General features: G+C 39.8%; 1 protein-coding gene across 1 annotated transcript in view; it reads left to right on the top strand.

Annotated features, from left to right (window-relative positions):
• The window catches only part of LOC100755537 (A disintegrin and metallopeptidase domain 3), a 49506-nt gene extending 24839 nt beyond the window's left edge, over window positions 1-24667 (top strand). Inside the window, exons 14-20 of the mRNA XM_027395394.1 lie at window positions 6139-6334; window positions 6801-6888; window positions 7122-7302; window positions 11799-11888; window positions 13251-13365; window positions 15688-15853; window positions 24535-24667. Of these exons, the coding sequence (XP_027251195.1) occupies window positions 6139-6334; window positions 6801-6888; window positions 7122-7302; window positions 11799-11888; window positions 13251-13365; window positions 15688-15853; window positions 24535-24667 (969 nt within the window). The remainder of the gene's footprint in view (window positions 1-6138; window positions 6335-6800; window positions 6889-7121; window positions 7303-11798; window positions 11889-13250; window positions 13366-15687; window positions 15854-24534) is intronic.
• The last annotated feature ends 1791 nt before the right edge of the window (window positions 24668-26458 follow it).

Here is a 26458-nt window from a genome sequence, read left to right as displayed (position 1 = left end):
ATTACAAACCATGCTGCTGTGAACATGGTTGAACATATGTCCTTATTGTATGAATGTGCATTCTTTGTGTATATGCCCAAGAGAGGAATTGCTGGATCTTGAGGTAGACTGGTTCCCATTTTCCTGCCATACTGATTTCCAAAGTGGTTTACAAGTTTGCACTCCCACTAGCAATGGAGGAGTGTTCCTCTTTCTCTTCATCCTTTCCAGCATAGACTATCATTGTTGTTACTGGTTTTAGCCATTTTGATAGGAGTAAGATGGTATCTCAAACTGTGTTTGAGCTGGATTTCCCTGATGGCTAAGGATGTTAAGCACTTTCTCAAGTGTCTTTCAGCCATTTTAGATTCCTCTGTTGAGAATTCTCTATTCAGTTCTGCACTCCACTTTTTAATTGGATTGTTTGGTGTTTTGGTGGCTAGCTTCTTGAGTTCATTGTATATTGTGGTGATCAGCCCTCTGTCAGATGTGGAGTTTGTGAATATCTTTTCCCAGTCTGTGGGCTGGTGTTTGGTCTTGCTGACTGTGTCCTTTGCCTTACAGAAGCTTCTTAGTTTCAGGAGGTCCCATTTATTGTCAATGTCAATGTCTGTGCTACTGGTGTTATGTTCAGAAACCGGTCTCCTGTACCAATTTGTTCGAGGGTACCACCTACCTTCTCTTCTAGGAGGTTTAGTGTGGCTGAATTTATGGTGAGGTCCTTGATCCATTGGGATTTAAATTTTGTGCACGGTGATAGATAGGGATCTATCTGCAATCTTCTACATGTCCGAATCCAGTTATGCCAACACCATTTGTTGAAGACGCTTTCTTTTTTCCATTGTATAACTTTATCTTCTTTGTCAAAAATCAGGTGTTCATAGGTGTGTGGGTTAATAGCAGGGTTTTCAATTTGATTCCATTGGTCAAACTGTCTATTTTTGTGCCAATACCAAGCTGTTTTCAGGACTATGGCTCTCTAATAGAGCTTGAAGTCAGGGATGGTGTTGCCTGCAGAAGTTCCTTTATTTTACAGGGTTGTTTGGGCTATCATGGGTTTTTTTCCATATGAAGTTCTTTCAAGGTCTATGAAGAATTGTGCTGCGATTTTGACGGGGATTGCATTGAATCTGTAGATTGCTTTTGGCAAGATTGCCATTTTTACTATGTTGATCCTACCTATCCAAAAGCATGGGACATCTTTCCATTCTCTGGTATATTCTTTAATTTCTTTCTTTAAAGACTCAAAGTTCTTACTATACAGGTCTTTCTCATTTTTGGTTAGTGTTATCCCAAGATATTTTATGTTGTTTGTGGCAATTGTAAAGGGTGATGCTTCTCTGATTTTTTTTCTCCACCAGTGTGTCCTCCATATATAGTAGGGATACAGTTTTTTTTAGTTAATCTTGTATCCTGCCACTTTGCTGAAGGTGTTTACCAGCTGTAGTAGATCCCTGGTAGAGTTTTTTGGGTCACTTATGTAAACTATCATATCATCTACAAATAGTGAAAGTTTGACTTCTTCCTTTCCTATTTGTATCCCCTTGATCTCCTTTTGTTGCCTTATTGCTCTAGCTAGAACTTCAAGGACAATATTGAAGAGGTATGGAGATAGTGAACAGCCTTGTCTTGTTCCTGATTTTAGAGAGATAGTCTTGAGTTTCTCTCCATTTAATTTTATGTTGGCTACTGGTTTGCTGTATATTGCTTTTATCACATTTAGGTATGTTCCTGTTAATCCTGATCTCTCCAAGACTTTTATCATGAAGGGTTGTTGGAATTTTTCAAAGGCTTTTTCAGCATCTAGTGAGATGATCCTGAGGTTTTTCTTTTTCAGTTTGTTTATATTATGGATTACTTTGATGGATTTTCATATGTTGAAGCATCCCTGAATTCCTGGGATTAAGCCAACTTGGTCATGGTGGATGATTTCTCTGATGTGTTTTTTTAATTTGATTTGCCACTATCTTGTTGAATATTTTTGCATCAATATTCATGAGGGATATTGGTCTGTAATTCTCTTTTTTGGTTGTGTCTTTGTGTGGCTTTGGTACCAATGTAATTGTAGCCTCATAGAAAGAGCTTGGCAATGTCCCTTCTGCTGCTATTGTGTGGAACAATTTGAAGACTACTAGTATTAGCTCTTCTTTGAATTTCTGGTAGAAATCCTTTAGAATTTCAAATTTTGTGGAGTACAGGTTTTCAAAGTATGACCTGATGATTCTTTGGATTTCCTCAGTGTCTATTGTTATGTTCCCCTTTTTGTTTCTGATTTTGTTAATTAGCATGCTCTCTCTCTGCCTTTTGGTTAGTTTGGATAAAGGTGTGTCTATATTGTTGACTTTCTCGAAGAACCAACTCTTTGTTTCATTGAGTCTTTGTAGTGTTTTCCTAGTTTCTACTTAATTGATTTCAGCCCTCAGTTTGATTATTTCCTGGCATCTACTCCTCCGGGGAGAGTTTGCTTCCATTTGTTCTAGACCATTCAATTGTGCTGTTAATTCTCTAGTGTGACTATTCTCCAGTTTCTTCATGTGGGCACTTAGTGCTATGAACTTTCCTCTTAGCACTGATTAAAGTGTCCCATAGATTTGGGTATGTTGTGTCTTCATTCTCATTACATTCTAGGAAGGCTTTAATTTATTTTTTATTTCTTCCTTGACCCAGAAATGGTACAATTGTGCATTATTCAATTTCCATGAGTTTGTAGGGTTTCTGCAATTTGTTTTGTTGTTGAATTCTAACTTTAAAGCATTGTGATTTGATAAGATAGAGGGGGTTATTCCAATTTTTATATCTGTGTAGGTTTGCTACATTGCCCGAGTATGTGATCAATTTTAGAGAAGGTCCATGTGGCACTGAGAAGATATATTCTTTTGTGTTGAGATGGAATGTTCTATAGATATCTGATAAACCCAATTGAGTCATAACATCTGTTAGTTCTTTTGTTTCTTTGTAAGTTTCTGTCTGGTGGTCCTATCTAGTGGTAAGAGTGGGGTGTTAGTCTCCTACTATAAGTGTGTGAGTTTTTATGTGTGATTTGAGCTTTAGTAATGTTTCTTTTAGGAATGTGGGTGCCTTTGTATTTGGGGCATAGATGTTCAGGATTGAGACTTCATCTTGATGGACTTTTACTATGATGTGTATGAAATGCCCTTCTTCATCTCTTTTGATTGCTTTTAGTTTGAAGTCTAATTTGTTAGATATTAGGATTGCTACACCAGCTTGTTTCTTGGGTCCATTTTATTGGAAAATCTTTTCCCAACCCTTTACTCTGAGGTACTGTCTGTCTTTGAAGTTGAGATGTGTTTCTTGTATGCAGCAGAAGGATAGATTCTGTCTTCGTATCCATTCTGTTAGCCTGTATCTTTTTATAGGCAAGTTAAGACCATTGATATTGAGGGATATTAATGACCATTGATTGTTGATTCTTGTTTGTTTTGGATTTGTTGGTGGTGGTGTTATTGTGTGTGGATTTCCCCACTTTTTTTGGTGTTTGGTAAAGTGGGATTACCTATTGCCTATGGGGTTTTGAGCATAATTATCTTCATTGCATTGGAGTTTTCCTTCCAGAACCTTCTGTGGTGCTGGATTTGTGGATATGTATTGTGTAAATCCGGTTTTGTCATGGAATATCTTGTTTTTCCATCTATAGTGATTGAAAGTTTTACTGGATATAGTAGACTAGGCTGGCATCCACGTTCCCTTAGTGTTTGTAGAACATCTATTCATGATCTTTTGGCTTTCAAAGTTTCCATTGAGAATTTAGGTGTAATTGGGATGGATCTGCATTTATATGTTACTTGGCATTTTTCTTTTGCTGCTCTTAATATGTTTTCTTTATTCTGTAAGTTTGGTGTTTTTATTATTATGTGGTGAGGGGAGTTCTTTTTATAGTCCAGTCTGTTTGGTGTTCTGGAAGCTTCTTGTACTTTCATAGGCATATCCTTCTTTAGGTTGGGGAAGTTTTCTTCAAAGAGTTTGTTGAATATGTTTTCTGTACCTTTGAGCTGAATTTCTTCACCTTCTTCTATACCTATTATTCTTAGGTTTGGTATTTTCACGGTGTCCCATATTTCCTGGATATTTTGTGTTAGGGATTTGTTGGACTTGAGATTTTCTTTGGTCGATATCTGTATATCCTCTAATGAGTCTTCAACACCTGAGATTCTCTCCTCCTTCTCTTGTATTCTATTGGTTATGCTTACATCACAGGTTCCTGATCATTTACCTGTATTTTCTATTTCCAGCATCCCCTCATTCTGAGTTTTCCTTATTGCTTCTAATTCTGCTTTCAAACCGTAAACTGTTTGAATTGTTTCCTTAACTTGTTTGGTTGTTTTTTCTTGGCTTTCTTTAGAATCTTTAAGAGATTTATTTCTTGAATTTTTTGTCTTTTCCGCCATTTCATGTAGCTTTTTGCTTGTTTTTTCTTCTATTTCATTAAGGGATTTTCTTGTTTCCTCTTTAATGGTCTCCATCATCCTCATAAGATAATTTTTAAGGTCCATCTCTTCTTCATCCTCTGGGTTGGGCTTTTCAGATCTTGCTGGTGTGGAGTCCCTAGATTCTGGTGGTGTCATATTGGTCTTTTGTTGAGTGTGTTCTTATTCTGTCATCTTCCCATCCCTTCTCCAGTGGGTGCACATGGGGTCTCTCCCTTTCTCAGGTGGCAGGCAGAGGGCAGAGGGCAGAGGGGGTACAAGGGTGAGGTGTGTCTGGACTCAGAGTGGGCCTCCCGGTCTGTGAAGGTCCACTCTTGTACAGGGGGAGGCTCAGGAGGAATCCAGAAGGAGGTGATGGGGGATCTTGGGGACAGATCTGCTCCCAGACTCACCTCAGTCGGCAGGCAGAGGGCAGAGGGGGTACCTGTACCTAGGTCTTAAAAGTCAGAATATGAACAACCATTTGGAGCACTTCCTTCCCTGCCTCTGCCATGAGGAAAAGTGTCATTTTTTTCCATGGGGTAGATACAAAGGGTATTTTCTAATTTCCACTATGTCCTTAATTTCAGCCTGTGGGTCACTTTCTCACCTCTGCTTTTTATCATGTTCCAATCTGTCCCAAAGGCATCTCCAGCTGTGGTATGGATTATCATTCAAAATTGTCATGCCATGAATTTTTCTTTGTCCTGTCTGAATGCATTTCTTTATGTTCAAATAGTGTACAACAAAATGAAAACTAACGAGGTTCATCTGACAAAGCAGCAATAGCAAATCCCATTCTGAAAACCATTAAAAAGGGATTGGGGCCGCTGAGCCAGTGGCATGCAGCAGATAAACATGGAAGGTTGGCTCTGGCAGGGTGTCTTCTCTGAGTCCTGATGGTTAGAACCATATGTTTTCAAGGTGCCTGAAAGAAGAGGCGCATAGGGCATTCACAGACCTTGTACTTCTCTTACTAGAGCTGTCTTAACTTCTGTCACTAAGTTGGGCTCTTCCATACAGCCCATCCTTCCGTAGTGAAAATCCAGTGGTATGGTCATTAGGGAGAGCTTGATGGAGAATAGGTAAATAGGCTGTATGAGTCCATATTCATTTTGTCAGATACAATAAACTGGAAGTAGAGCCTAGCTCACAGATGCTCTACGTTATCACCTTGTCTTTACTGACTGAGTGGAGAAGGCCCTATTCTCTTCTTTGTGTTCTTGCAAATAGGTGAGTTTCCTCTAGACCTTGTCCAAAAGTTTAGCGATTTGATCCAAGTGTGTTCCTTAAGGCTTTCTGTTTAGACACAAGTGCACATGAAAAGCTATGATGGATATCAATGGAATCAGCTGGTTCACCCACAGGTACTAGTGAGAAAGATGTTTGGAGCCAACACCTAGACACTCTTAGAGGCCACTGTGAGTCCAACTGGCATCATATTATAATTATGTTCCCCAGTGTGTAGACAAAAAAAGATAATGAGTCCTTGAGTGGCATCTTCATTCTGTGTGTATTTTGGGAGTCTATTTTCTTGATGGTTCTCAATCAAGCTCTGTTCCTATGTTGTAGAGCTCCATTTCTGCATCTTTTTCTTTCCTTTTTTTTAAAAACTGATTTTTAGTCCATATGGCATGATCTTTCAAAGGAATAGAGAAATCTTCTCTTTCCTAACTTCCAGAAAGTGGAGAACCAAGTCACCCTGACAAAATCTAGCCTGTTATTCATCTTTCAGATAGCTGAACGAGGGCGTCCTTGTAGGAAAAGTACGGACCTGTGTGATTTCCCAGAGTTCTGCAATGGATCATCTGAATTCTGTGTACCTGACACAAAAGCTGCTGACCTAGAACCCTGCAACAACAAGACAGCCTATTGCTATGGTGGGATTTGCCAAGACTTGGATAGGCAGTGCATGAATATATTTGGAAAATGTATGAGATGTACCTTGTTTTTTGGTTTTGGTGGGAGGCTTTTCTTAATTGATATTATTTTAAAGCCACAAATCTATATCCTATAGCCTTATTATAAAATATTGATCTACACCCATATATGAAAATCAAATCAAAGCAACTCCTTTCCATGTCAAAAAGGAAAAGACCATAACATTGCAACCACATAGGATATGAGTCAGGGTTGAGGCCATTGGTGAGAGAAGAGTAGAGTATTAGTGTATGGCCTTAGAGAGAGAGAGTGGCTTTTTCAACAGTTTTCCTTAACATGGTGCATTATTTTCCTGAGTAGTTCTTGGTTGATTCTTGCCATTTACACTTCCAGACACTGACTCCCATTTACACTTCCAGACACTGACTATCTCAGTATAAATGTCCTACACTTTTAAGTATTGTGAATTACTTTTTGGCTTTTAACAAGAGAAAGTTGAAATTCTTTTTTTTTCAGATGCTAAGGGTCCTAATTATTTGTGCATGCAAGAAGTGAATAATCAACACGACAAATTTGGAAACTGTCATGGACACTGCATGTATGAGTATGTACTCATCAAATTGTATATTATCAATGTGTGGTTTGTGCAGTTCAACATGCACCTAGTGTTTGCAGGCGGGTCATGTGTTGCCTCTCATAATAGGTACATGTTCTCAACAGCTTGCTATTATGGTCTGCCTTAAGGTTTTGAATTATCCTTATATACTGAATTATTATTGAACTAATGGATAAGACAGCTAAGTGACAATATGCAACTTTTCTACCTTGTATTGCCAGTGATATATTGTGTGGAAAATTGGCTTGCTACTGGAACCACGAAAAAATCATTAAAACAAGCAAATATGATCTCCAGTACACTTACATTGCAGGCCAGGTGTGTGTGTCCGCACACTCAAGAAATGCTCACGAAGTTGATTATTCCTATGTACAGGATGGTACTATTTGTGGTAGTCACAAGGTAAATACACTTTTACTTGATGTTTATGCATTGTGTGTGTTTATAATGGATTTATGAATACATATGAATGTGGACATACATACACATGAGTGTGTATGTAATTTCTCTTGCTTTATCACAATAACGAAGTTTAATGGTGTATAACTAAAATGATGTAACAATATCCATTGTTTGTGTGCTAACCAGTAATTAATATTTAAAAGGAAAATCTGATTGCTATTGGTCAAAAAAGCTTTCATTTTGTTAATATTTTTCTTAGGAATTTGGCTATTGATACTTAAACTTGTTTTCTCTCACTTGGATTTCTAAACTTCCTTCTTAGGCTAGGATCTGGTCTGCAATAATTTATATAAGCCATGAACAAAAGGAGTCTAAAAACATACTAAAAAAATCCACAACCAAATGTCACCAAAATGTCAGGTTGTCAGAATAATGTGAATACTAAAGAGAAATGAAAGGGCCAAGTGTTTAGTCAAAGATAATTATTACTAACTAATAAAGTACATCATGTACTTTTCTACTTTCATAATACCCTAACACTCCCAAACACAATCATTATAAAAGAAATTTCCTTCTATAAGACAGAATAATAAAACATAAGGTTCAAGTGTCATTTATTTTTTCTTTTTGATGAAAATTCCCCAAAGTCTAACAAAGTGCTCAGATAAGTAATTGTAGGGCCTTAGAGCAAAAGTATAGGCTGAGGCTGAAAAAAAGAGAGAGAGAGAAGTGCCTAAGTAGTCCCATAAGTCATTATTTATTTTCTTCAACAAAGCAATCTCAAATGGCTAAGAAACACTTAGGTGTTCGACATTCTTAGCTGTCAGGGAAATGCAAATCAAAACAACTCAGATTTCATCTTATGCCTGTCAGAATGGCCAACACCAAAAACACAAGTGACAGCTCATGCTGGAGAGAATGTGGAATAAGGGGAACATTCCTCCATTGCTGGTGGGAGTGCAAACTTGTACAGCCAATTAGGAAGTCTGTGTGGTGGTTCCTCAGGAAACTGGGAATTAACCTAGCACAAGACCCAGCTATACTGCTTTTGGACATATGCAGAAAGGATGCTCAATCATACCACAAGGACACTTGGTCAACTATGTATTTATTTGTATTAGCAAGAACCTGGAAATAACCTAGCTGACCCTCTACTGAGGAATAGATAAAGAAAATGTGATATGTTTATACAATGGAATACTACTCAGCTGTTAAAAACAAGGATACCAGGAAATTGGATAGAACGGAAACAAATCATCCTGAGTGAAGTAACATAGACCAATAAAGACAAACATGGTATCTACTCACTCATAAATGGATATTAGTTGTAAAGTAAAGGATAAATAAGCTACAATCCACAGATCCAGAGAGACTAGGTAACAAGGAGAGTTCATGGAGGTGGGCACCCAGCTTTTCCTAGGAAGGAGAAACCGAAGAGAATTTGTGACTGGACTGAGGGCAGGTGGGGATGGGACCATGAGCACTCATGTTGCTGGGCTCTGAGTGGGACTGCGGTGGGGGGGGGTAGGGGGAAGGGAGCATTTGGGGGTTGGGCAGAAGCCTGGAGCAGGGGAAATCCTCCAGAAGTCTATGGGGAGGTTGTGTAGCTTAGTCCCCACGTGGGACTCCTAAGAGCAGGAACATGGACTTTCTTTGACACTTTGACTGGCTTTTGGGACCCTATCTCTCATACTGAGTGGGTCGACTTGCCCATCCCTACTATGTGGGGAGATGCTTAGTCTTAATGCAACTTGATATGCCATGTTGTGTTGATATCCCTGTGAGGCCTGCTCTTTTCCTGGATGGAGACAGAAGAAACGGGGGCTTGGGGTGGGAGGGGGAACTGGGGGGATGTGGGAGAGTTGACCTGAAGGGGGGAGGGGGGGGGAAGGCTGCAGCTAGGATGTAAAAAAAAAAATAAAGAAAACATAAATGAAAGACCAAGAGAAAAATGCAAATTAGTAAAAGAATTAAGATAGAAAAGGTTAAAAAAAATAATCACAAAGGAGCATCCTGGTGTAAGAACACCTTTAAAAACCAAAAATATTTAATATGAATATTAAAGTTATAAATACAAAAAAATGAAAATTTAAATGCAAAAATTATATTTGGTTTTTATCTGTATGCTATGGCCTCATCTTCTCTGTAAATCCCAGAGTGACAGTCATGTCCTCAATGGCTCATATTAAGCCCTTCAGTCACACCTGAGGTTTCTAGTTGTTTCCATCCTGAGGTGAGCAGAAAGACTGAGCCTCAGACCCTTGTACACCCCAGTACAGGATAGGATGGGTTACATTGACTAAATATCCAATAATTGAGGAGTGGGACTTTGAGCTTCAGCTGCTGGCTTTCTGGCAGGGAACTGATCCAGGGACTACTCTTGGAGGAAGACTGTCTAACTGTGCAATTAGGCACCTTCACGTGGGAAGTGACACTCCAGGGCAGAATAGTGTTCTTTTACCTCTCCTCAAATTCCTCACCCTGAGAGGCCCCAACCTTTGTCTGTTCCTGGATGGTGTGATTTAATAAGAACTCTCAAATGAAAGCAAAGTGTTTGCTCTGAAGTCTTTGAGCCCCCTCAGAGGGAATTAGGGAACTCCCCTTCTATATGCAGTTGGCCAGGAGCACATGTCACCCGGGACTTGAGATTGTCATCTGCCATATGCAAAGCCTTGAAGGACTGAGTCTTTGATTTTGTGGGATCAAGTAGATACTGTAAGAACATGGTGTTAGTAGCCACCCTGTGGCTCAGGCTTCTGCTACCAGACACTGACAGGCTGACTCCCTCTTGGGTGGGGCATTGTGAGTGCCAAGCTGAAAATTTTGCCAATGTTACACTCAGCTGGGCCATGCATGAATCTACATCAGAAGTGTGGCGCATCTTGTTCTCCACTCACTTCCCCTGCCTGAGCTTCAGGGATCCTGGCCAGAGGTCTTTGCTGGGAACCTCCTCCCACCTCAAAAGGTGTAAGAAGAACCTCCTCCTCCACACTCTGATTCTCTCACTGTGCTGTTTGTCTCTGGTTATCTCATCTTCCATGTTCCCACTTGGAAGCAGTCTCGTGGAGTTTTGTAGCAACAGAACAAAGAAAGTAATGAATTAAAGGAATTTTAAATGGTGGATACGTCAGAGAGGCATTCTTAGCTTTGAGGTCAGTGGAAGCTGAAGTCCTGCTGAGCTAATAGATTTCAAAAGGGTTTTATCTGTTAGTTACAGGATGTTAATTCCAACACAGAGACAAGGATAAAGCTAGCCCAAGTCAAGCCAATGAGGCTCTAGGACAACAACTTCCCAAAATCTTCACATCACCGCAATTCTAATCAGCCAATCAGTTTTGTAGGCACAGCTTCTTTCCAGGATTCTCATCCACAGATGTAATGTCAGAATTTAATTGATTTGCAGGATACCTAGATGGTGTCAGAATATTTGATGATACCAGAGAGAGTACAACTGATGTGTATGTGTACATGCAGTGTAAAATAAGAACTGATGAGACAAAGCATACATGTTAGGAGCATTAATGTCTAACTTGTTTGTTCTTCAGTAAATATCAAGTAAATGATGTATTGTCTTGTTACTTGAATTTTGGTCGAGTCCCTTTGTGGTAGCCAGATGATACAGGGTAAATCAGGGTCTCCTCCAATTGGGATTCTTAGTCTTGCTAATAAAAGAATTTAAGAAGGGCTCAAATGAAAGCTCAAGAAAAATTTTTATTAGCATTGAAAAGATAAACCACAGGGCAGGCAAGGTGCCAGACTTCAAGGGCGCAGGGAAGGAAGGATTTCCATGCCATCTATGCTAGATGGTCAGACAAACGCTGCATGGCAGCAAGGACAAAGCTTTACAGAAAGGAGGAAGCCAGTGTGTTGAGGAAAACATGCTTAGAAGAGAGAAAGAAGAAAGGGAAACATCAATTCTGAAAATCAGGAAGACTTAAAACTCTACATGGCTGTGGCAGGTAGGTTAATGAGCCAGGGGCTGGGATCCTGGCAAGGAAAAGTTCTCTATCTCATTATAGGAAACAGTACTCCACCAGTTTCCTTCATGTGCCTTAAGGTGACTCACCCTTCTTAGGATGATTCTCGGCCAAGCAATGGCTCCAGTCATCTGGAGCCATTCTCCACCCAGGCCAGAGATTCAATTATTCTTACCAGTTCCTTTTCTATTCTAATAGTAGTAGACTCTCTAATAGAATGGTGTTTAACTAATTTTTAGCTATTAAGAAATATATAGTGGCATGGAAAAAAATCAAGACACAATAAATGGCAATTATAGGTTGGTCAAATAACTTAGAGCATGTACAAAATATAAAACAATTTCTCTTTTTAAGTTTCATTTTAAAAATTCTTTTAATAAGGCAATTATGACTCTTGCCTGCACCATGTTATCCCAGTACACACGTATTGTATCGAATGTAATGCCACACCTAGACTCTGCACTTAAAGTTTCTGCTGTTGCTTAACTTCAGCATTTTTAGCTTGACTATGCTTTTCAGGCTTGTGTTCGATCAAAATGCTATAGTGTGCACCACTTGCAAGGGACTCAGAGGAAATGTAACTCAGATGTGAAGTGCCAAGGACAAGGGGTATGTAGCCATTTTGTTTTTCATTTAATATGATCATTTCAATTCACTTCAAAAAACCTTTTCCAGAATCACCAGGTTCAGAATTATTTGATGTGGAAGATCCCTCCAGAAAATTTCAGTTAAACTAGGAATGTAGATTGTACTATTGACACAGGCGTACACAATTTGTATGCACCATTAGACGGTCACAGGCCAACTGAACAATGAAGCTCTGAATGATACAAAAAACCACAGTGTAAAATATTGTCACCATGTTTGATTATTAACATATAGCCAAGTATTATCAAGCACCACACATATATGGTGCACCCATGTATCTGTGTGCTCTCAGACACTTTATTTTAAGACATCAGAGTTTCTTGTCTGTTAAGACTAGGTCTGTCTATCAATAACCTCAGTTAATTGCTTTTGTAAATTCACACACTGATAGCCTTTCAAATAACATATAACTAATAGGAATACTAAAAAAAGAAAAAGAAAACAGTTATAATTGTATGTTCAAAGTACTCCATCTCCCCAGATTATAAGCAATGAAATCTAATAAGCCAAATATAGGTAATATTTCCATTCTCTTTGAGAAATACTGGGAGTTTTGTACCCACACAGCAGGCATGAGAGTATGAGAACCTACATTTCTTAATATTCTGGTGAGACTGATTGATTCCAGCATGCTGAATGCATTGCTAATGGCACCTATTTTGTCACTTAGTGTTTCAGTTCTACCTTCCCAGCTGTTGTGAAATTATATGGTGAGTTATGGGAGTTTGGAAGTTTTCCCAGATTGCATTTGCTTAAAATGTACCAGTAAGTGTCTTCTTCAAAACCCTTGCTCTTTATAACAATCAAATTGGAATTCATCTAGTTTAACTCATTTCACTTTCTGTGGCGATGACTCTGGAGTCCCCTCTCTGCTCCTGACCCTCCTTTTTGTTTTTGCAAGAGTCTTTCCAGCCTTCTGTATGAGTTAATATTTGCCTTTGGCACACTGGTTTCTTCGAAGAATTTTCTTTCATCTTCCATAGATGTGTTCTCCCATCAGAGCTTTTTTTTGTCTAAATTAATAATAAAATGTAATTTATATTCTTCATAGTAGCTTTATCTTTCTAACTAGTCATTTCAATTATACCAAGAACATTATAACTTCTATTTAGAAACATGACCCACAAAAAGATAGGATTTTTAAAAACTTAATGCAAGCACATTTATTGGATCATTACTGTCTTTACTTTCATATTAAAACTGTTTAAAATAATTGCAATATTTCATCAATTTGCACATACTAATTATGGATAATAAATGACTTCTCTGCATATACATATATAAGCACTTGGTTGCTCAGTTTTCATTTGGATCTGGTTTCAGGTTTGCAACAATCGAGACAACTGTCACTGTGAACCTGGCTTTGCCCCTCCGGAGTGTGACATGACACCTTCATCTCCAGGAGGGAGCTTAGATGATGGATTTTGGCTGCCCCTGGGTTAGTGTCTAGAGCAGGGCCTGCATGTGTGTAAGTACACTCCATCTCAGCAGCTCGATGTGGCCATTGAAGACTTGAAATTTCAGGAGAACAACTGAGAAGTTGATATTTCTACTCTGCTTGACTTCACTTAAATTCACAGAATCACATGAGGCTATTTTAAATCTAATCTAGAAGTGTGAATATTTAACAGGCCTTCTTCCTCTGATTTTTGTCGTGGCCTGCAGAGCATTTCTAGCATGCTTTTCTGCATAAACATGAGTGTCAGAAACAAGGAGAACTTACTGCAGTCTGTATTGCCCCAGGGAGTTATATGTAAAAATGTGCTGGTTTACAGCTGAGTTGCATGTTTAAAAACTGTGTGTGTGCACATGCATGCATAGTGTGTGTGTGCTTGCACATGCATGCATGTGAGGTGGGGAGAGAAGAATGAGTTTGGGGATGCCTGAGATAACCAGAAGAAGAAATCAGATTCCCTGGATCTGGAGTTATAGGCCTAATGGTGAGTGGCCCAGTGTTGGTGCTGAGAAGCTAATTCAGGTCCTCTAGAAGAACATTAACTGCCTACTCACTGAGCCATCTCTTCAGCCCTGGCATGTTAAAAATCAATTGTTCTATTTAATGTAGAAAGTACCCAAATCTTCTATACCCTCAGATCGTGAATACCATATGCCACTAAAACACTTTAAAATGCATTTGGCAGAAAGTCATGAACAACCACTGCCCAGTTGACTTTATCAGATCTGTTCTCTACAACTTAGCATTCTATGCTGCCATATACACTAGCTGTGTGGAGCCAATGTATCCATTTTATTTATAATTAATTATATGTATAAGTAACTTACTATAGGAGCTTGGTGCAAAAGGAGCTACAGACTGTAAGATTAAAGTAAGAAAAATGTCTCAGGAAAGCTGTTAAAATGCACTGCCTCAACCAAATAGGATGGATTTTTTCTTAGTGGATGAACTAGAGAAAGATTTACTTTCTTAATTTAAGGAAATATTTTGTTGACAAAAATTACATTAATTGTTACATTGTTGATGTTGTATATTATAGTTTTAGTATTCTAATCTATTAATTTATCTTAATCTGTGTCATTTATGTCAGTTTCATTTCTAGATTTAGCAAATCAAATCTTATTCTCACTGATTTTATTTTTCTTCAATTCTTAGGTATTTAAGGCTATAGCTATACAGATAAAGATTTCTCAGATGTGTAGGACTTTAAATACAAAAGTGCATAAGACTTTTGATATAGCATATCTTTAAAAAATTGTAAAAATTTTATGGTGTATGTGTATGTACATGTCTGTAAACATTCATGCACAGAACAGAGCAGGGCCTTGGGCCCAGTCTTTTGTTGCTCTCTGCCTTATTTTTTGAGATGGTGACTGTCACTGAACCTGGAGCTCTCTCCACTTTGGCTAGGCTGGCTGGCCAGTCTCTACCTACCAACACTGGGCCACCTTCTGTTTTACTTAGATTCTTTTTATTGCAAGCAACTAAATCCAAGAAGCACTGAGTTCTGGATTACTGACTGATCTTGTCAAGGGTTTATGCAGGTAACCATAGTCACAGTGAGTCACTCCAGACCCAGAAGAGGGCACCTCAGCACATTCTCCCCATCCTCTGGCCTCTGGCTCTTCCATTCTTTCTGCCCAGTCTTCTCTGAGTGTTGAGGGCAGGTCTTGATATAGATGTCCTTTTTAGGACTAGGAACTAACTCAACAGCCTCTTACTTCCCCAGCACCTTGGCCTCATTGATCATCCTCGTGTTTCTACTCTTATTTTCTTTTTCTTTTGTATTGTTTCCTTGGGAATTTATCTAATGCACACTCATCAGACTCCATCACTATGGAATTAGTAATGATTTTCACACCTGGCTTTTTCATGGTTCCTTAGGATTCTGTGTTGAGAATCCTAAGAGTCTAGGCCACTGATTGGAAGTTTTTAACTACCCACTTTGAGAGAATGGAGTTGAAAAGGCTCAAAAACAAAACAGTTGTCAAACAACAGAATGTTTTAAAACTACGAACAATTAAATCCAAGGCTGAAAATTTTTTTAAAAAAATAGCTTCAGGCAACATCATTTTTCTTGCTAAAATATGTGTTGTTTATCTCTCTGGTTTAAGAGTCCAAATAGTTACATGTAAAAGAATGATGGAATTCATATACTATACATAAGAATTAATTCAAAATGAGACAATATTTTAAAAAGTAACACCGAGGAGTCATAGAGGACAAAACAAAGTAATTCAGATCACTCACTGGTCTGCATCAATCACAATTTTTGAAAAGCTAAATGGCTCTTTTGAATTTCAGACAGAAGCACACCTTTGGTTGTCAAGCGGCGTGATACTCGCTATAAAAGGGGACTTCTGATTAGTTTCTATGTTTTTCTACCTTTCCTCATCATGACCACTATCATTGTTGTCAAGCGGAATAGCACACACAGTTTCTGGCAGAAGGAAGAGGCTATAAGTGGAGGGTAAGTATACATGTTAATATCAAAAATGCACTATATGGCAGTATCTGAACCCAGCTAAGTAATGTAAGTATGGCTTTTTGGATAAATGGTTGATTGTAAAAATTACTAGAACTACTGAGCAAAAGGTTTTCAGGATATACCAAAGCTTATTTCAATTTTCTGATGAGCAGCCTTTCATGTCCTCATGTGCCAAAGACACTTGGAGCAATCCAATAAATCCTCAGGACTTTTCAAATGGAAATTTCCCAGGCAAGCCAAGTGTCTTCACATTGCAAGTCCTTTTTACACTCAGGGAATCAATAGAGACAAATTGGAAGCACATCTGCAAATAGCACATGTAGAAGGCAAGAAAAGTGAGCGTGAAGAACAAGGCAGAGCAAGGCTGGGAGCATTGCTACAGAATGTGAACACGTTAATTATCACTTGTGTGTTTCTAAACTGCAACTAGGGTGTTGTGCAGCTTCTGTTTCAGTCGTAATATCAGTGCAAGCTACACTTTGCTTCATGGGGATTCAGAGAAATTGGAATGCTGATGCAAGGGTAAATAGGGGGTCTTGTAGTCCTGACCTGTAAGAAAACAATGATGCCTCATTTCCAAAACCATCTCTAGTTCTCAAATTAGGCAAGGAGCTGGCAGACACTCTTTAAAGTCAGGGCAATGTTCCTGATGATTTATGGAGACATCTACAAAATAATCAAATTGTTTTGAGTCACCAAATTACATAACAACTGGCATAAAGATTCCTGCACTATTGGGACATTTTGGGAAAATCTGGATAATTACCAGAAATTTTGACTGCTGGCAAAAAATGCCACAGTAAGGAATCATGGTTTCAGAATAATGACAAAACCATGTCAAAGCAGCATGAGATTTAGAAATATAGGTGGTTTCAGGTTAGCAAGAAGCCAACCTGAAATGGAGCTGAGACACAGAGTGTTGCTCTCAAGCACTCCATGGATGGTGATTGCTGTGCCCACTCTTGACTGGCACATTGGGGCCAATCTTTGATTCCTTTGCAAACAGATATCCAAACACCTGTCCATGCTCACAACCTATTAGGTCATATTCTCCAGACAGAGCAGTAAAGAAGTTTGCAAAAATCGCCTGAAGTGACCTGTGCTCTACTTGGATTGATGATCCCTGGTTAGGTTTTCAAACCTGATGCCACCATATGTGGCCTGGGAGGTCCTTGACCATTATAATGACCTGCCCAGTGTATTATCCACGAGTGTTATAAGGAATCAAGAGATTCTCTAATACCACTACTGTTGCTAAATGTAGTTAAAAGATCTATTGGAAGCCTTATTAATGAAGGTAAATCCATCTAAATAATTATGCATAGCTACTAGGTGGAAAAAATCTAGAGGGGGGTAAGAATTTGAAGATATACATGTAGACGTATATAAATATTAACAACTGCTTTGATGGTTATTTTAATATGTCATCAATTTCCATGTAGACAAGATAGAAGGGCCTAGTGGTTAGACTGTTAGTTTTGAAATCCAAAGATATAAACAAATACATAAATAATAACCTAGAAAAGCACATAAAGTCTTTGAAAGACAAAACACTGGAATGTCTTATCATTAACTGTCATTGGCAAAAAAAGGTATAGACAGACAGCAATTGATCATTTAGTTCAAATCTGGCTTTTGGCATTTTTTTTGTGATTTTTTTCTTAATGACAATGTTTATAACCCTGAAAACAATCCTATCTCTTTTGTACAGATCAACTTCAGAAGACAGTAATAAAACAGAAGGCAGTATCCAGTCATAAAGTCAAAGGTGACTGAAGACATCCATTTGCTGACAAAATGTTGTAACTGTGCTCCTAGGGCAGATTCCTAATTGCTAGTTTCACATGCTAGTTTCAACAAGGCCAGCAGAAAGCATTTGCTCTTAGTATTGGTTTGGAAAGCTTCAGTGAAAACTGCTAGTAATCAGATCTTTATCAGAAAGGCATTTTCAGTTTTTGCAAACAAACACATCTCTTCATTGAAGGATGTAGTTTGCAAATATATAGATGGTTGTCCTCTGACATTTACATAATCTTCTTCATCACTGAGGCTTTATGGGAATTGTGACCCTGCTTTCCAAATGAGGAAGTAGATAGGAGAAGTTGTAACACCGCCTCATGCTCACAGGATGTCATTAAGTTGTGTGGTTCTAGTTTAAGGCAGGCATGCCTCTCAGTTTCAAACTGTCAGAACCAACTTGACACATGCATTTCACTATATACCTGGAAACAAGGGGTAGAATTCATGACGATGGAGGACCAGGAAAGATGATAAGGGCATGACTTCTTGCAATACAGAAAGACAATCCTTTGTCATAAGACAACATAAGGAAGATAACCATATGTATTTTACAAAATTTTGACTCATTTATGTAAAATTAAAGGTATTTCATATCCTACACCTGAACAAGTAGGAAAATTCCAAAGCTCAACAAAGCATCACCTCAAACACCCTTCAATTACATGCCTGCCATTACACCTGACTCTGATAGCTAAATTAGCAGGCTGCTGTGTCTCCAGTTGTCACTAAATGTTAGGGTGGGGGAGTGTGAGACACACCTGGAAGTTTCTTAGTTAGAATTGTAAACATCTCAGCACCAACCCCTTTGCCCATATCTTGGCAGTATGTTCGAACCAGATACCCAGATGACATCAGAGGTAGTATTAGAGGTGCCATACATCTACTGCTGGTGTGTATTCCCAGGCACACAGCTAGCAGAATTCTAGCAGAATTAAATGTGTGCACATTTTAAGGGGTAACTTTCTAGCACATGAATATGGCAGAAGAGAACAGAAACTGGATTGCTTTGTTACTGGCAAGGATGACAGAGTTGGAAGTCATGCAGCAGATAGGATTACTAAAACCAGAAAAGAAAATCTCAGCAGGGCCCTTGGAGACCACATCTCTCTCACTCTGAATAAAAGGCAAGAAACACTGTGCCACTGAGATTGCAAACTTCTGCTTTAAATGCTCAAAGAGGGTTGTCTCATTTTGCTTTAGGAATAGTCTACTAGGGGTAGAAGTGTAGATGCTTCCCTAGTGTTTCAGACTAGGGGTGGGGAAGGATAGCTCCTGGAGAAATTTTGAAAGTGAATGAATGTATTTCCTTAAGAAACACTGATAAACTGGGTGGTGGTAGTACTATCCTTTAATCCCAACACTCAGAGGAGGTAGAGGCAAGTTCCAGGACAGCCAGGGCTACAAAGAGTAACCCAAAAAAAAGGAAAAAGAAAAAAAGAAACACTGATAAAATAATATTTGTTGACATACAACAGAAAGAGAGCATCACCACTGTAAGAACAAACACGAACTAAAAAAAGTAGAAAAAATAATAATTTCCTAAGTATTGGATACAAACCTTCTCTGTCTCTGTGTATCCATAGTTTGTTCTCTTAATATTCTTCTAAAAATGGGTTTCTGAGTCTATGAATACTAAGAGAGAAAATATACAAAAACCACACACAAACCAATCATAGACAGGCTTTAGGATGCCATGATAAGAGATTTCATTTATCCACACTTGAATAGGGGTTCAGTCAAAATATTTCTGAAGCAATGAGAGCAGGATTTGGCCAGATGTAATATTTATTTTATAAATTCCTTGGCATAAGGTAGGAAAAGTAAATGGAGACACTGGGAGAATAGTGAACCAGGAGGAAGCCTGTTGACCACACTCTAAAGGTCTGAAAAGGGCAAGTCTGGGTCACAGGAAAAAACAACAGAACATTTTTGGGAGATGACAGGTGGAATAGAGTAAAGACATGGCCGAGCCAGAGTGAAAGAGATACGATAAAAGACCTCAAAATTGAGGGCAGATTGGATAGTGACACTTTCATAATGACAAAGTACTACACACAGTAAGAGCCATATGTAGATATTTGAGTGGTAATGTCTGTGTGTATTTTGGGATGGTGAGTTTGACCTTTGATACTTTGTAGGTGAGGCAGCGCTGGTGATGTGCACAGGGGGTTGGGAAACACTTTTTTATCAAGTTGGAAAAGACTGAGTTCTGCATTGCTTCTGTTTCCTGTTGATGTTTTTCTTTTTTTAAAGTTAGTGCTTTTTTAAAAATATATATTGTAATAGTTACATCACTACCCCTTTCCCTTCCCTCCCTCCTAGCTCTCCCATAAACCCCTCCTTGCTCTTTGAAATTCAGTCTCTTTCTTCATTAATTTTTGCATGTTCTGTCTGCACATCATCCCTTGTATGTATTATTTCAGGGCTGGCCATTAATATCAGATAATCACTTAATGTGCTCTTCCCCAGGTGAGGCTGTTTGTCCTGCTCTCAGCTTCCCTTGGTTACCTATAGTTCTTTGTGTAGGGCTGTGGCCTCCTGAGCTTTCCCTCACCTACTTTGGCATGTCTACTGTTGTCTTCCTGCAGCTCATGTCTAGGAAATCCTGTTAGTGGGGTGTTTATGCATGTAGCTTCTGACACCACTAGGAGACACAGTCTCAACAGCAAACTCCCTGGGGGTCCTTTGGTTCTTACAGTCTTTCTGTCCCCTGTCCTACAGTGTTCCCTGAGCAAGGGAGTGTTCTGTAGATGTATTCAACAGGACTAGACTCCCCAACTCTGCATTTTGATTGGTTGTGGTTGTCTATGATAGTCTTTGTTGTAAGGAGAAGCTTCATTGCTGAGGGGTAAGGGCTATACTCACCTGTGGGTATAAGGACGGATATTTGAAATATAGTTAGGGATAATGCTGGTTTAGTAAAATGTTGGTTCTAGATTCTTTTCCAAGATCCATGACTTAACCAGTCCTAGGTAGTTGGCTAGGTTTCAAGTATCAGACATGATTTCCCTCTTGTTGAGGGAGTCTTAAGTCCAGTTAGAGAGTTGTTGGTTACCACCAAGGTATGCATGCCACTATTGCTCTCTGAGGGTCACTGTGCCATGCTAGTGTTATCATTCATGGGCTTCACAGCTGGGTAGGGGTGTTGGTTGATTCCTTCCTTTGGAAGGTGCATGGTGCCTTTTGATACTATGAAGGCCAGTCCTCAAGAAGGGAGTATTCAAGTCAGTTCTGCTTCAGGGGCCTTTGGGCTTTGTGTCTGAAGAGCATGGAGTCTTCAGGAATAGGGACTTAGATTCTGGATTTTTTTTCTTTTACTCATGTAAAGTTTATGAAATGCAGCTGAAGCAGGTAAAGCCCATCCTACAACATGCCCTTTCCATTCAGCCATTGCAAACTAGTTACATACAGAACAAAGTGAACTGAGAAAAAAAAAAAAACTAGTTTAATGAATTTTATGGATCATAGACAGAGAAGGCCAGTCATGTACTTTGTTATGTTATTATGTTAATTTATGAAATTTCTATACCTATAGTTGCATAGTATGAATTGCATAGCTTTTTATAATGATGAGAATAATGATGAGAATGAAGCTTTTCTACTTCCTGTGTTGTTTTTTTCCCCAAAAGCAGTTACACAACATCAAAGCCACAATGGAAAAAGGACAAGAAACTCACTCTTATGTGGTCTTATCCAAGAATATGGACCAGGCATTTCTTTTTCTATGACTTACAGATTTCAGTTTTACATACCTCCAAATAAAACCTGTAGCTGAAAGTATACAGACTTGTGCCTGTTGATTCTTCCCTCTGAGCCAGGGAGATAAACATTCTAACATGAGAACATTATCTACTGCTACTACCATCCTTGTGCTCAAAGCCAAGAGCAAGCAAGCACTACAACCTATTCCTCTCCAGTCACCTGCCTGCTCTATCATGTCAAGTTTTGGATGCCCAGAGGGAGGTTTGATGAGTGGGAGAACTTCCTGCAGGTCCCAAATAGTCACTAGAGTCCTTTCTCTTTTAAAAAGGAATTTCCTAGACTGAGTTCCTGATCAGAGGTATTGACAGTGGCCCTATGACCCCCTAAACACTGAGATTTAGGGTATTTCATGAAATTTGGTGTTTTGTGGCTATTTCTGCATTGAAACATTCCTCTTGATGGAAAGAGCCATGACTCAGGAAGCTCACTTTCAGAAGTTGTAAGGTAAGGCTCAGATCCCTCCTCCCCCTATGATTGTTGAGCACAGGAGGGTTCTCTTCAGCTGCCTGTAAGCCAGGCACAGAGTTCTAGGGGTGTATCTTTCATGGATAATGACCAAGCTCACACAGATGGGCTTTCTGCTTGATGCATCTGACTTGGTCCTGCAAGTAACTCCAAAACACTAGCTGCTTCACCAACCTAGTCTTGGGTTGAATTGTGTGTCTGTAGTCTGAGTTGAAACTTTGTTCCTAACATGTGGTAAGCTGCATGCTTGCTGACACTGGGCTTTCTTTGTGTGATTCTCCTGTTGCAGCCTTCATGGTCCGATTCCCCTCTTAGTTTAGGTTAAGAGTACATCTCCACATCTTCAACATTATTCCTGAGTTAGTGCAGTGCTCATCAACACAAGTTTGATCGTGACCAGAGCCTTTGACAGAAGCAAAGATGATCCAAGCTTCATTCCAGAGACCCAAATTCTCCTTTTTCAAATGCCCCCCCCCCAGCTGATAATGGATAAGTGTGGAAATCCACTCAGCACAGTATTTTAAAGCCTTTAAAAGAACAGACCACTATATCACTAAAAGATATCACTATAGATTGGGTGAACCCTGAAGTCATCATGCTGAAAAGCCAATCAGATAGGTCAGGTGTCACACATTTGGAAAGGCAAGAATTAGTTTACAACTAATAAACAATTTAGGGCTCCTAGTAGCTGGAGATGAGGAAATAATGCAGGGGTAAAGTCTATAAGACACAGTGATTATCTAGGGGGTAATAAATTCTAAAAGTCACAGTTAATGACTATACATATTCACAGATGTTTTAACACCACACATTTCTACACTGCAAATGCATGAATCATGTAGAATATGAATTAGAACAAAACACAAATGTTCAGAAGACACAAAATTTTATAACTATACATTTCCTATTTCCTCACTGCCACAAATATTGGATCCTGGTAACTACAGCTCTGCCTTATTTTAATAATAGTTATTAGCAGTTTCTACCTGACTCAGTTTTCACAGTGGCCTAAAGCTTGTTATTTTTGTGTCTGTGGGCCTCCTTACTCCACCCAGTAGGGTGTGCTGCTGTGACAGGTGTCAGAGCACCATGGATGATGCAGGAGAGATGGAGTTCGACATTCTTGGGAATGCAGAAGGCAGTAGAACATCCCTTGTTCCATAGGCCCTGGCTTGCCCTTCCCATGTCTACAGTTTTCTAAGTGTACCGGCTAACTGGGTTGGCTAATTTTATGTCCATTTGACTCAAGTGAGGGTTGTATGGGAAGAGGGGCTCTCAACTGAGAAAATCCATCAGATTGGCCTGTGGGAACCTGTGGTACATTTTCTTGGTTGACGATTGGTGGAAAGACCCAGCTCACTGTGGGCATTGCCACTCCCGAACAGGTTGTTGTACGAGGTATAAGAAAATAAGCTGAGCAATCCATGGAAAACAAGCCAGTAAGCAGCACACCTCCATGGTCTCTGCATCAGTTGTTGCCTACAGTTCCTGGACTCATGTTGCTTTTGTTCGTGTTTTGTTACAGTGATAGCCACCATTAACAAAACACGCATAAGTGACATTGTAAGACAGCCTTCCTCCCTTCCCGACTCCCAATTTTAAGCTAGTACCCTAAGGAAGACCGGAGAGGGATGCTTTAAGCTTCATGATTGCTTTGCCAAGATCAAGTTCAGTTTACCTATTTGTCACGTTGATAATTAATAGGCGCATTTCTAGCTTGCTTTACATCCTCCATCACAATACAAGAAAAATGCCAGAAAACTGTGGAGAGGACAGAAATAACCAAGCAAGACGAGCTATGCTTGTTTGTACTTTTGTGCCTTCTGTAAGGGCCTGAGCTAGAAGCTATTGTCTGTCCTGTGCCAGGTGGAGGCACTGAACCTTGGGCGAGCCCTTGGTGGGCGGTCTCCCACGCTGCCCACCTGCCACCTCGGCTGCCAACCGTCTTGAGCTCACCTGTGCTTTCTGCTCTCCCATTCAACCATGCCTCTGCTTTTCATACTCGCCTAGTTTGCCATGCTGTTAGGCCACCTCGGTAAGGCCCTGAGAGCATCTCACTCCTTCCATTTTGCGTTGCCTTAGCTGAGAGAGGATATCATTGTGCTCCTGGATTCCTGCTGATGCCCTTCCTCCATCTTGCCCCATCTCTGGCCCCACTCCAGGTCCCACCCCATACCCCGCCCCAGCCCGAACCAGGTGAACCCAGGATAAACATGATGGCTTCTGCTCTGTATTCCTGTCTGGACTAACAGCAGGAAATCCAACTAGTCTTTCGAGTTCCCTGTATCCTGGGAAGTAGGGTGCAGTGCTCGTGCACCACCAGCACCCTCTGATTGCTCCCCAGATCCCTGAGAGACTCCGGCCTCAGCATGATTCTGAGGAGGAACAGGGTGGCCAGGTTGAACGTTGTGTCTTTTGTGTATATCTAAATCATTTCAGTGGGTCGTTAGCATGCCATTGGAAGTTGTGCATTGAGGAAGAGAGGGGGTTTATTACAAGCAAGTTCGTTGGCCTTACTGGAGCTCTGAGTGTGCTCAGGAACGCTGGCTGGAATGGGAGTATTATGATCAGGAAACCAAAGCAAACAAAATTCAAAACCCCAAACAACGAAAGATGCGTTCTGTATTTTGCTGCAGATTCCGAAGGGATATGTCTGCATGTCACCGTGCCAGTGAGGATAGAGCCACGCAAGGTCGGAGTTTCAGAAGGGAAGGTCAGTCTTCCAGGTTTCCTACTCACTACTCGGGTCTGAGGGTGACCTTTGGTTGACCATTGCATTGGTCCAGAGCACCCTCCATTGTAGTCACTTGCACAGCACAGCTTTTTGTTTCTGTCCCTGAGTCCCCTGCCTCCTCATTGTCTCCCGTGCCACTTCCCTCTCCCTAACTCTTTTTTGTTTTAATTTTTATTTTATTTTATTAGTTCAAATTAGAAGCTTGCTTCAGATGTCAATTCCTTCTCCCTCTCCCTCCCTCTCCCTCCCCTCCTCCCCAACCTCCCACCTGCCCCTAGCCATCCCCCCTCCACTCCCCAGGCAGGGTAAGGCCCTCAAAAGGGGCTCCCCAAAGTCTACCACATCATCCTGGGCCAGGCCTAGGCCCTTCCCCATGTGTCCAGGTCAAGAGAGCATCTCTTCATATGGGATGGGCTCTCAAAATCCCTTCTTTTTTTTTTTAAGACCTTACGTATTTAATACAGTGCATTACCCCCGTACAAATGGGAAAAAATTAAGTTCAACATTTCTAGAAAAATATGGCTGTTAATTCAATGCCAACTGAACTCGGTAAACTGGGATACTTTTTTCCAAAGTTGACAGCACAGCTAAAGTTTCCAAAAATTCAAATTATATATATATATATATATATATATATATATATATATAGAGAGAGAGAGAGAGAGAGAGAGAGAGACCAATAATGGCAGTATGTTATGCATCAATAGCAGCAACAGCTTTTCCAGGTTCTGCAGTCATTTGAACAAAATTGTAGAGACATCCAGCACTCTCCATTTAAAAAATAAAAATAAAAAAAAGTAAGAAACAAAATCCCAGAAAAATAGCACACTTCTGTTACCCTTGTGGTACCTGGCATCATTTTTTTTTTAATTAGCTTCTCAATCATCATCTGGAAGGAGACCATTCTGAGCAACATCATTAAAAACAGCTCTGATAAAGCACTGTCAGTACTATGTATTATAAAGCAGGTCCACATATGAGTGAGTACATATCATGTTTGTCTTTTTGTGATTGGGTTACCTCGCTCAGAATGGTTTCTTCAAGTTCCATCCATTTTCCTGCAAATTTCAATATTCCACTGTTTTGTTTTTTTTCTGCTGAGTAGTACTCCATTGTGTAAATGTACCACATTTTCTGTATCCATTCTTCAGTTGAGGGGCATCTAGGCTGCTTCTAGTTTCTGGCTATTACAAATAATGCTGCTATGAACATGGTTAAACAGATGTCCTTGTTGTATGAATGTGCTTATTTTGGGTATATGCCTAGGATTGGAATTGCTGGATCTTGTGGTAGACTCATTCCCATTTTCTTGAGGAGTTGCCATACTGATTTCCAAAGTGGCTGTACAACTTGGCACTCCCACCAGCAATGGAGGAGTGTTCCTCTTTCTCCTCATCCTCTCCAGCATAAACTGTCCTTGGTATTTTTGATTTTAGCCATTCTGACAGGAGTAAGATGGTATCTGAGTTGTTTTGATTTGCACTTCCCTGATGGCTAAAGATGTTAAGCACTTTCTTATGTGTCTTTCAGCCATTTTAGATTCCTCTATTGAGAATTGTCTATTTAGTTCTGTACCCTATTTTTCAATTGGATTGTTTGGTGTTTTGGAGAATAGCTTTTTTAGTTCTTTGTATATTTTGGAGATCAGCCCTCTGTCAGATGTGGGGTTGGTGAATATCTTTTCCCAGTCTGTGGGCTGTTGTTTTGTCTTGCTGACTATGTCCTTTGCCTTACAGAAGCTTCTCAGTTTCAGGAGGTCCCATTTATTAATTGTTGATCTCAGTGTCTGTGCTACTGGTGTTATGTTCAGGAAGCAGTCTCCTGTA

Source organism: Cricetulus griseus, assembly GCF_003668045.3.
Source record: "Cricetulus griseus strain 17A/GY chromosome 1 unlocalized genomic scaffold, alternate assembly CriGri-PICRH-1.0 chr1_1, whole genome shotgun sequence".
Taxonomy (NCBI): Eukaryota; Metazoa; Chordata; class Mammalia; order Rodentia; family Cricetidae; genus Cricetulus; species Cricetulus griseus.
The sequence above is the reverse complement of the archived record's forward strand: the minus strand, read 5'-3'. Positions and strand labels throughout refer to the sequence as shown.